The sequence below is a fragment of the Diadema antillarum genome, unplaced genomic scaffold, assembly GCF_040938485.1.
Source record: "Diadema antillarum isolate AM-2024a unplaced genomic scaffold, OU_Dant_1.0 scf00000135, whole genome shotgun sequence".
Classification (NCBI taxonomy): Eukaryota; Metazoa; Echinodermata; class Echinoidea; order Diadematoida; family Diadematidae; genus Diadema; species Diadema antillarum.
The window spans coordinates 415,064-427,477 of record NW_027271024.1 but is presented as its reverse complement, the minus strand read 5'-3'; the positions used below and the strand labels follow the sequence as shown (position 1 = coordinate 427,477).

The following is a 12,414-nucleotide window of genomic DNA, read 5'->3' as shown; positions in this document are numbered from 1 at the left end:
TGAGTTGTATGTCACATGCAATAATCTTCTTTAGTGTCCTTTAGAACCACACCCTCATTTTGATGTGGGTATGATGGCAGCCTTGTATACTGTGCTTTAGCTTACCACGGACAGTGTTTAAGGGACTTTAACATGAGTGACTTCTGCCATACTTTGCCAGAATTAGGATGAGTCTAAAAGCCACGTGCAAAATCAACCTGGAATAAAATTTATTACATCAGGTCATTCATATATTTTTGGAATGTCCTGTCAGAGTCGTCATTTCATTTTTCTCATAATCAATTATTGACATTCCTATCACTTGTGCCATTAATTGATATCATAATCCAACCATGCATTTAAAAAAAAAATTTCAAACAAATTGAATAGGGGTTCAATGAGAGACATTTTTGATGAACAGAAAAGGTAAGAAAAAAAAAAAAAACATGCTCCCACTTGAACACTTTTTGTTGGAGCACTTGAAGCAAAGCACACCATAGCAAGAGACCTTGAGACTGTGGAAGGTTACTTTCAGACTTGTATGCAGTAACACACACCACTCTTGAAGAGAGAGAGACTGATATTCTCAAGGAAGGTGTAATATGGTTATAGATTCATGGATGGCTCTGTCTTGAAATGATAATGTCATCCCCCGTGTCTTGGTAGAACCCCCCGGAGGACACACTTGCTCCTGAATAAATCTGTCGAGAAGCATTTACTTGATCAAATTTTGATAGAGACGTGGATACCCGACTCATTCATTAGTCACAGATTCCTACCTTCAGACATGAATCACTTCTAGCAGTGAGGGAAGAGTTAGCCATACAGGTTGAGAATGGAACTTTACAAAGGAAAAAAAAATAGAAGAAAAGATAAATACAGAGCCACAAACCCTTGTGCTGTCTTTGATAAATCCCTTTTTGTTGGATTTTTTTCTTTTATTTTGATATGAAAAGCCATGATGTGCTGGGTAAGTGAACATTCGAGGCCATGTTTTGACTTCATGATCTTAGAAATAGAAAAATATAAATTCTTGATAAGCACAGCATGGAAGTTGTAATCATTGTACAATGCTCATCGATAAGACCCCCCCCCCCCCCCCTTACGAAAACACAAACACACGAATGAAATTCAAACTAAGAAGACACAATAAGACTGTGGAATTTGATATTTTCCCAAACAAATTTTGTAAAAGTTCAGAAAAAAAAATCAGAGAGTAATGTGTCAAACATTCTCCTATTCTGATTCAGATTCAGATGTATATTTGTCGTTATAGAAACATAAAGTAAATACGCTGAAATTCCTTTCAAACTCTACCAGACACAAATACACAATGCCACGACAATTCAACATATTGTCACTTTTCTAGTGTAATGTAAGAGCACTTGACTTTCCTCTGGCAGAATGCAGGGGGAATAATTTTACTCTTAACATAAAATATATCAGTAAACAGTCTGGATTGTGTACTTTTCTTGAAAAATGAAATTTTGTGGAATTCTCTTTATGAATTCCTATATACAGTATATGTATGTTGTTGTCTAAAATGACATAATGAACTGCAGTATAGTCTTCTTGTCCAGCAATGACAGCACCAAAACTTTAAAAAAGATCATGAATAAATTTATCATTGTGGTGCTTGTTCAATTTTCCTCAAACTTTCACTGATATTTTGCTGCTTTCATTCAATCCACATTTATTTGGACTTTGGTTTCCTTTGTCATCCATACATTTATAATCTTCAGTTACGCTTGAGCACCTTTCACCTGAAGCTGTCAAAGTTTCAAACATGATGAAGCTTGCAAATATCCTGGCACATTGAAAACTTTGCTCGTTATTATCCATGAAGGCATAAACTCTTCTGTCCCTTACCATCTGAGGTACAAATTGTAACATCATATAATTTTATATTTTTTGTTTTGTTTTGTTTTTATTTTATTTTTTTTTTTGACAGGGAAAAACAGCCTACAAAATCGCCTGGTTTGGTTTGAGTGTTTCCTCAACAGACCTTTTCTGTGCATGGCTGGATATAGTCGGAAATAATTTCTGCATTCATTAAATCCTATTTTATCTTTATTTTCTGATAATCTTTTTCAGGAAATTAGATGCCTTGGAGAACACTATTGATGAAGACAAGGGGGATGATGAGAAGGATACCAAAGAAGAAGCCATCAAAAAAACTGAAGAGGACTTTGTAAGTAGATGCCAAATCTTCCCTCAGTTTCCCGTAGCCTTACTCTCACCTCTCCCTAAAAGTACCATGGATATCTTGTGAAGTGTACGTTGTCTGTGACAATGACATAATTAAGCTTAAGCTTAATTAAGCTTAAGTGTTTTAATTTCCACTTCCCTTGAGCAATGAAAGCCCAACTCTGTTTTGATATCATGTTGCTTTGTATGAAAACAGGAAAATCAGAGAAGTAGATGCTTGAAAATTTTGGGAAAAATTCAGACACATTCTTAAAGTTTTGAATCATATAAAGATTAAAGAGTAAGACAAATTTGAAGCTCAGTGTGATCTACATGTTGAGCAGCTCTCCATTCCGTCAGTACACAAAAATTCACCAATAATTTCACCATTTTTCTCCAGAATAAATGTTTCTTCAGGCCCCTTTGTGGGATAATATTATAATAATTATTACATTTTTGTGAGTCCTCCTCAGCATATAAGTTCTGTTTGAAGATATATGTCCAAATACTTGAAAAAAATAAGTGAAAATAAGTAGTTGATAAATATTTTTTTCCTTGTGTCTGTGCAGGAGAGACATCACAAAGAGTTGAACAGGTTATTTGCAACGGTGGATGACAGAAGAAAGGTGGGTCAGCCTCTGAATTTCTGGTGGCTTTTACGATGAAATATATGATTATGTTTGTAAACAACTATTTCTTTTTTTTTATTTATGTTTTTTTTTATTTATGTTAAACAACTATTTCTGACATTGTAACCATGAGATGTGTGTGCATTGATATATTTCTGTGAGTGTGTGTGTGTGTAGGGGGGGGGAGGGCATGCAGATGGGTATTATGTCAGTACACAATGATACACAGATGAGAGTGTGTTAATTATGAGGATGCAGAGCATTCGAGGGTATAAATTCACATTGGTGCAACGTGCTCGAGACATTGTGAATACTAGGGAGTGTGCTGCATCTCCACTGACGCGAGGAACTTGTGCATTATTTGTTTTATAAACTGGAGCTGTGCATTATTTGTTTTATAAACTGAAGCTGTGCATTATTTGTTTTATAAAATTGATCTACGAAGTGTGATATCAGACCTGGTAAAACTGTATTTTGCAATATAGTGGAGCCACTCTTCGATTGGCCTTGCATGCAACCTTGTGAATCAGAGTTGTTTGAGTTTTGTGCGGCATGCACCGCTGCACTGAGCAATTGGTAATCTGCTACAGGATAATGTATGGTGAAGCTATTCTTTATTTATGCCTCCGCCATGAAGTGCCGCCAGAGGCATTATGTTTTCAGGTTGTCCGTCCATCCGTCCTTCCGTCCGTAATCAATTCTGTGGACAGTGTTACTAAAAAACGATTTAAGGTATCCTAATGAAATTTGGCATGTATGTGTATGAGTGAGCGAAGTTGTGCCTATCAACTTTTTGATGCACATGCTCAAGGTGAAAGGTCAAAAGGTCAAGGTCAAATGCTAAAAATTTCACTATTTACCTTATATTTATGCAATGCCTGTAGGATTTTTTCTTTGAAACTTAATAGCGTGTTACATGTGTTACACAATAGAGATTCTCTCGGAAGTTTCTTGCCAAACAGTCAAAGTTCCAAAGGTCAAAGGTGAAAGTGCTAAATTTCACTTCTTCCTCCATATTTTAAAAGTGACTCAAGGTATCATCATGAAACTTAGTCCATATTTCTGCATGTTCTTCCTGACAGTTATTCTCTTGAGAATTTTTGGATCATAGGGTCAAAGGTCAAGGGTAAAAGGCGAGGTTAAAATGCTAATATTTAACTAGTAAATACTGAAATTATATTAATTCTAATTCATTCCGTGAAAATTACTCAATGCATAAACTTATAAAAGGGTCAAAAGTCAAGTAAAAATCCTCAAATCCCCAAATACCTGCACTCTTAGATAATATAGCCATTCATCCAATTAAACCTACAGTAGTTCAAGTAAAGTGAACATTCAACACATTTGTGACAAACATTATTCTTTTAATATTTTGCCAATTATTTGAAACTGTCATCACACAGTGTCAAGACATTATACTATAGACCTATTAGGAGAACGATGCATTATGGCGGAGGCATACAGTCGCCATAGTGACATTTCTATTTGTTGTTGTTTTTTTCCTGTGCGCTTTTTGCAGTCCCTTGCATAATCAGCGAAAAATTAAAGAAACCACATGTGACTCATTTCAGTCCTTCCGATAAGCTACATTCTTGAAACCCATTTTATGAATTGCCATAATGGGTGAATGTGTCTGTTTTCTCAAGTTAATGGTGTAAATTTTGGTGTGTATACAGTGCAGGATATAGTTCTTTTTGAATGTATAAGTGATTTTTTTTGTGTGATGATAATTTAGTCATCTTTCTGAAGGATGGTATAGAAATTCTGTGTGAAGAGCAGCATTAAGTTTACAAGCAGCTCTATTCATGTTTTAGTCAAATGACGCCAACCAGCTGCAATTTAGTTGAAAATGTCATGATGTCGTCATCATTTGTTGTAGATTGGTTTAGAAATCTTTGTTAAATTTTTGTTTGTTAATGTGAACCTTTATTTGTACAATTTTGCGGTGGCTTTGCTTTGAGGTGGCATGAATTCCAAGTTTGCAGTGTGCTTTGATTAATTAGACATCTACAGCTGTAGTGCATAATTCAAAATGTTTGTTCACTTGTCTGCTCTGGAAAAAGGAAGTTCAAACTCATTCTTTGTTGCGGACCAGTGAATTTTTAGTAGCTATCAGATATCCAGATAAAACGTCCTACAATCACAAGAGATCAAACAAACGTAATGTGGAGCTAAGGAGCCACCTCCCCCCACCCCCCCCCCCAAAAAAAAAATAGAGAGAGAGAGAGGGAGGGAGACATAGACATTTTGAAATTCATAATTTTTTATTCAGTTAGGAAGTTTTCAGTATATAAAAATATCACAAAATGAAGCCTTAACCCTAGAAGAGATACACTATATATCGCTGAGGGCAGACTCATCATACAAATGATTCGAATTATGGATTATGAAATTACTAGGAGTCTGATTTTTTTTTTTTGACATCAGCTAGATTTTTCAAATTTTAATTTATGTAGTTTATATTAATTAATTTATGCTAATTTATGCACAAATATTTTTTTTGCCTCTAAATCAAAAAACAAAACTCCAAGACTTCTACTTTTTTTTGAACATATTCTTTTCAATATCCTCAACAATAATATTGAAGCAAAAATTCAGCTTCATAATCATTTCTTATGTATTTTATTGTTTATTGAATTTCTTATGTATTTCTTTGTTTTTTACTTTTTTGTTGTTGTTTTTTCGTCAAAATTTGTCGCCCATTTTGCTATGCTGAGGAGAATTTTCATCAACGTGTCTCCTTTACAATCCTTGGATGATTATATGGCGTGTACGGTTGTACAAACACGTACAAAACATTAAAAGTTTTGGTTTTAAATCTTTTGTTTATTTGGTTGAATATCCATTGCAGTGGCAAAAGTCTTGTGTGTGTTTAACTATGTGCAGATGGTATTCTCAGGTTAATTAAGGAAATCCAACTTGAATGTCAAAAAAAAATGTACATGTAGATAACTAAACAAAACAATACAAGAGCATTTTCAGTTTATATTCTTTTTTGTTTATGGTGTACATGGTTGATTTTCCAACTCTTCTAAAATTACCCCATCTAATTGGGAATGTGTGCAGGTAGCGTCCAATAGTTAATTAGGGGAAGCCCAGTTGAAAATGAAAAGAAAAAACAAAACCAGAAAGACGGAAGAAAGAAACAAACAGTAAAATTTGATGGCATAACCATGGCCGTGTCACCCTTTGGCATCTGTTTACCTTTTTCTGTATTAGTTGCTGTGAAATTTATGAGCTTCACTCTGGGTTTTACTGTGATCCTAATTGTGAGATATATCGCTGAAATCAAACTGCCACATCAAGGTGTGTAAAATCTGACAATTTCAGTGAGGGACAGCATTCCAACTTGTACATCACGCAGTCAAAGGATGACATTTAAAGAGCTGATGCACACATGCTAGTAGCATTGATGGTAAATTGTTATTCATCCAAGGTGTGCCTGTGAGGTACATGTATAGACTTGTTTGGTTTAGGCACTGTTTTTTATTTTAATGTCAACTTCAGCGATAACTGAAGGGCTTCAGTATGCCTAATGTTAGTTAATTTATGCACTGACATATCTGTAGCAATGCACCTGACTCATCACATAACCCATTGAATCAGCTTTTCTTCTTAATTTGGAAGCCCCCCCCCCCCCCCCCCCCCCATTAAAAGCATAATCTACCATTTGCATATGAAACAAAAACCCATCATAAGTGCTTTAAAATAGTTCTAAAATGTGAGTTAGGGATAAAAACAACCACTGTAGAAATTTGAATCCATATAATTGATGTCAAGTATTGTTAAAAAGATGTGAACAACAGTTATAATAAAAATGTTTCCAGACTAAACCATCTACAGTTACATTTTATTGAGAAAAAATATGGATATCTCCTTATATATTAGCCTTTATCGCGAAAATCTTATGATAGGATGTTTTGTGGTACAACGGACCTACACATATGCATTAGATGTCACATTTTTAAAAAATTTTTAAATCACCATTCCAAAGGTAAACAGGACATTTAAGTTACAGTGTTTAAAACTGAATAGGTATATAGAGGAGTTTTGATTGCCCATTAAAGAATGAAAACAAACCAGCTACATTTGTGGTATGGTAAGCATGATTATGTGGAGTAATGCAGTTCAATGACCTGTGGCGCAGTGGCAAAGAAAAATTCCCTTCTCAACTACAACAACATTACCAGAATGTGCTCATAGCAGTTAAAGGAACAAAAAAGATCGAAAGCAAGAAATCAAGCAAATCAACAGAGGAAGTTCAGTGAAGGATTAAGAATTATGTTGATATTTACCATGTACAAGTTTGTATCTAATACAATAAAATTATAGGAATGTGTGGCCGTCTAATATCCTCCGTAAAGGTTTGTGACCAGGTGATTGTAAAATGTTGATGAAGGACATGTGAGAGTGTTAAAGTTACTATGTAGAATTGGAACCTAAGAATTACAATGAGAATTGTTGTACATGTCGAATTGTAGGTGAGCATCAGCTGTCTGCGGTAGCTGGATTCTCATAACAGATTAAAGATAATATAAAGTTTTGGTACCTCAAAAGTTTCCCTGAGTTTCCTTGTCTTAGTTTGTGTTTCAGGTCAAAGTACCTTTCATATAACTAACACTGTGAGACTTACTCGCCCCAAAGTGCTCTCATGTCTAATAGTAATCATGCAATAATGGTTTCGTATAATACGTGTGTATTGATTGTCGCGGTACCGCGTCAAATCAAACTAACGGCTCATTCAAATTTTTCAGAGCCCGCTCTGCTCTGGTACGAAACCATTATTGCATGATTACTAAGACATGAGAGCACTTTGGGGCGAGTAAGTCTCACAGTTTTAGTTATATGAAAGGTACTTTAACCTGAAACACAAACTAAGACAAGGAAACTCAGGGAAATTTTTGGGGTACCAAAACTTTATATCATCTTTAAGCTTGACGTTTTGCAATTTATGAATGTACATGCTCTACGTGTAAATACAAAATACCTGCAGTGTACAACCATAGGCCAAACAAGCAAAGAACGGTTAAATATGAAATGTAGACTTGTTTCCACACCTCTGTTGGACTCCTACAAACGATATTAGATCTTCTGGGGGACCACTCCTGATGCCCAGTGGTAACCTATTCATTTGGACCGGAAAGTCTCTGAAAGATACATGTATGGGGAGCATGCATGGCTGATAAAATATCACATCTTACCTTTAATTACGAGAGATTGCACTCTACTTTTTTTGTTATCTCTCCCAACTCGATCGTGCCTAATCTCAGACCTGGAGAATAATTGGCCTTAGGTGAGGAGGGGTCATAAAACTGCCCAATATGGGATGGTTTGTAATCTGCAAAGGGGATGAGTTTATGGCGCTGTTTGCCGTTGTCATCACGACTCGACGTGGAAAGAAGAGGATACGGGGGTAAGGGAGGTATGGGCTGGGAGAGGATCCACGCAACTGGAGAGGGCACCATACTTACTTCTGAGCAATTTTCAAGGAAATCCTGTTAGATTGATTCCAAGAAGTCATTGTGTCTTTGATATTCAGAACCCAAGTAGTCAACGAGTATCGTATTGCAGTTTTAGCCTCTATCGAGTTCAGAATAGATTTCAGGTTGCATTGTCCCCCCTATGAATTATTAATTCTGTTACCATTGCCCCCATATGTCTGAAATTATCATTCTAACCTAATTATATGAAAGCAGCTGCCAGGGAATCAAGAATATGATCTTTATTAGATCGGACTTCTAGGATGCCCTCATGGGGAATTTAAGCCCTCTGAATTAAAAAAAGAAAAGAAAAGAAAGAACAGCGGCAATAACAACAGCAACAAAAGCCCCAGCTATTTTTCTTTGTTGTATGGTTGAGGATAGAGTAGCACCATATATCTTTTAATGAGCTTGAGGAAATCCAGTCCTTCCGGGTGTATTTTATGGGTGGCTGCAGGGCGGACATCGCCTGGTATTATTCATCCGATGGTGGTATTCATCGAGCGGTGCCAATTTTTGCATCTGCCTGCCAAGCCTTTAATGAAGAGCTATCACTGCATCAAATTGGCTCAGAGAACTCGGGAGGAGTGGAGAGTCGTGAATTAATTATTCACTATCCCTGACCGTTAAACTGACAGAGAAAAAGAAAATGAATACATTATAGCATGATTTCTCAGTTGTCCTTCGGTGCATGTTGGGTCTGCTTGGGTGTCTGGATAAACTCAAATTCCCTGCCCCATGTTGATGATGAAATATAAATCTAATGCAGTATTTGGTATCTTTTCACCTGCAGTATTGCAATTAGACATACGAGAAATCAAAGTTGGTGGATATAGTCATGAATTAATGATTCACTATCCACTTGACAGAAAAAAAGAAAAGATAGATATTTTTATATCAAATTTCCAGTCTTCTATGTGTGTGTATCAGTCTGCTTATTTATCTGTGTAATCTTTCATCCCATGCCTTATGTGGATGTTAAGCCAAAAAGAAAAAAAAAAATCATGCAGTGTTTTTGCAGATTTTAATCCATAGCATGGTGTTTTCCATGGATAAATGAAATGATTTACCAAGATTTAAATCCCAAGATATGAGTGATAAGATACGATTCAGATTTTTTTCTCTCTCTCACCACTTCTGTTACCCAGTTGTTTTAAAAAGCATTTTATGATCGTGCTTCTTATTTTCTGTGTCTGTAGAAGAGAGATGTTCCAGATTATCTCTGCGGTAAGATCAGCTTTGAACTCATGAGGGAACCTGTTATCACCCCCAGCGGAATCACGTACGACCGCAAAGACATCGAAGAGCACTTACAGGTCAGTGTTATCACTCAAGCGGACATTCAGAGATGGTATAAATACTGCATACGCTGTTATTTTCGCATACAGATATTTTCGTGAATGAGGAGGTCATGGAAATTTTCACGAGATGTTGTTTTCGCGAATTGACACAAAACTGTCATAAGTGCACTATTACACCAGTGCATGGGCGTCATATTTGCGGGTTATTAAATCCGCGGTCCAATAGTGACTCTTGAAATTCGCGAAAATGAAACCCTCACAAAAATAACAGCTTACGCAGTACACTGAGTGACCAGCACCTTTAAAGCTTCCAATAGACACGAAAGAACAACAACAACTACAACAAAAAATAATTGCCTTCTTTGACTGTTCAGCCAGTGCATTGCCTGTGGCCACCCATGGGTGTGTGGGCGTGTGTGTGTGGGAGGGGGGAGGATGCCGTGTCTGAAAACGTGTGTGTGTGTGTGTGTGTCTTTTCCTATTTCATATGATCCCTGTATTACTGTTCTCTACAATTACAATGTACATCGCCATTAGATACATGATCAACTGGCTTAAACCTAGGTGAACTTGTCAGAAAAAAATTTCTGTCAGTGGGTAAAGGTTGATATGAAAGATGAAAGATAATGGTTTGTATTTCACCCATCTGGATTGATATATTAAATTTAATAGATTTAAAATCTGCCTTGTCTGAGTTCATTCACATTTGACATTAGAGACTTGACTGTGAATGAGGCATGTCACATTTCTTCCAGAGGGCTCCAGTTCCATTTTCTGGACATTTCAAGGACTTTTGGTTAAAGTGGCTATCAGTTTCCAACCATTCATGGCTTTGTTATACATGTACAATTGTAGATCCTGGTCCACGAGTCAAAAAGTGCATAAAATAAAACATGCAAGTGTGTTTCCATCTCCTACACTGTATGTATATGAGGGGGTCTTGGGCAATAACCCCCTGGGCAATTAACCCAGACCCTTCCCCAGGCCCTAATCCTAATCCTAATCCTGAACCTAATCCTAACCCTAATCTTTACTCTAACCTTACCACTAACCAGTATTTAGCCGGGGGGGGGGGGGGGGGGGGGGGGGGGGGGGAGTGCCCAGATACAATATGAGGCTATGTTTGATACCCTGGGGAACCCATGAAGAACCTGCCATTTTGTTGAAATATTAGGTTTTTTGTTTTTTTTTTCCCCAGCACTAAACATTGGGTTACAATAAAATGGATGAAGGTAATTTTTGGTGCTTTATGCAACAAGAATTTGCTTTGGTGGCGATCGTACACATCAGTTAAATCCCGAACAGTCTCATTCACATGCTCCCTCAAATATTAAGTTTGTATGGTACATGTGTGGTATGTAGGTATTAACTTACTGTAAAATTCATAGGTTTGCTAGGTACAACAAGCTCCCAGCAGGTTTTGATCTTTGAAGGAAGAAATTTACATGGTGGTGTAGATAACAGATACTGGCTTTGCAGTTCACCATGTGTTAGTCCAGAAAAGGACTGTTGGAAGGAGTGGTGATAGAAGATGATTAATGAGGAAGAAGCGAGAAAGAGAGTGAGTTAGGGTAGAAGTATTCTTTCTTGAGAATGTGAGAGTCCTGAAAAGGACTGTGAACCAGAGGCGAGAGTAAGGAGAGTGAAGAGAGAGGGCTTGACATTCCGGACAGTTTGACTGTCTGTCCCCAGGAGTCTCCTAACCCAGTTTCTGTTACAGTGTACCCAGCAAGTTTGTGGTTGTTGAGGCAATCTTTTGTGAATAAAGCCTGCATAGAAATTGATGAACACATTATTATTATTATTATTATTACTATTATTTATAGTGCGCTTTTCCCACAAGGCCCAAAGCGCTTACAATCAATTCAAAACATGTATGACAGTATGTATAATAATGGAGTACAGCTACGAACTAGTTGCTACTGAAAAGATGTGTTTTCAAGGCTTTTTTGAAGACACTGACTGATGGAGACTGTGTAACGGTAAGTGGTAAATTGTTCCAGTGCTTTGAAGCAGACACAGTAAATGTCCTATCACCGGCTAAGGTGCGAGTAACAGAGTATGTGAGATGAAGCGGATCACTAGATGACCTCAAATTTGTAGTAGGTGTATATAAAGTCAAACAGGCGTCAAGATAGTTCGGAGCTTGATCGTTAAGGATTTTATAAACAAACAAAACTAATTTGAAAATTATCCGTTGCTTCAAAGGAAGCCAGTGCAACGACTTCAGAAGCACACATTACAGAAGCAGTCTATATGGGAACTTATATTTATATTAGTGGAAATTCATATTTACCTCTTTGTACTTTTTTTTCTTCTTTCTTCTTTCTCTCGTCCATCAACGTGGGATTGATCCAGAGGGTCGGTCACTTTGACCCCGTGACCCGGATCAAGTTGACCCAGGACCAGCTGATCCCAAACCTGACCATGAAGGAAGTCATCGATGCATTCTTGATGGAGAATGAATGGGTGGAGGAATTCTAGGAGAGTGGCGGACGAGCGAAAGATTTGTGAGACTCGCCGTCGGCCGCGATTATATCTTCCACCGGACTCCCATTTCAAGGCAGGCTGTCCCTACAGAAGTCGGTGTAGGAGCTGAATGCACATGCACACCACATGGTGCATTCTATGTGCGCCGAATCGGCTGGGTTTAAAGGGAAGAAGTGCTCAGTAGTGTGGATCTGCTAACCTAGCTGCCGATTAGGTGGAACGTTGGCAGAGAAGGAACCAACTGGAAATGTCTGCACTACACCACGGTCCAATACTACGTAGAAAGAGAGACGCAGACGGATCCAAGTTTGTTCAATGTGTAGCTACGTGTTGGATTTGCATGTGCTG

The 12,414-nt window shown here is 37.4% G+C and overlaps 1 protein-coding gene across 1 annotated transcript in view; it reads left to right on the top strand.

Annotated features, from left to right (window-relative positions):
* Positions 1–12,414, top strand: part of LOC139720966 (E3 ubiquitin-protein ligase CHIP-like) — a 36,290-nt gene extending 23,876 nt beyond the window's left edge. The window contains exons 4-7 of the mRNA XM_071632296.1: positions 2,074–2,170; positions 2,736–2,792; positions 9,475–9,591; positions 11,935–12,414. Of these exons, the coding sequence (XP_071488397.1) occupies positions 2,074–2,170; positions 2,736–2,792; positions 9,475–9,591; positions 11,935–12,060 (397 nt within the window). The 3' untranslated portion in view covers positions 12,061–12,414. The remainder of the gene's footprint in view (positions 1–2,073; positions 2,171–2,735; positions 2,793–9,474; positions 9,592–11,934) is intronic.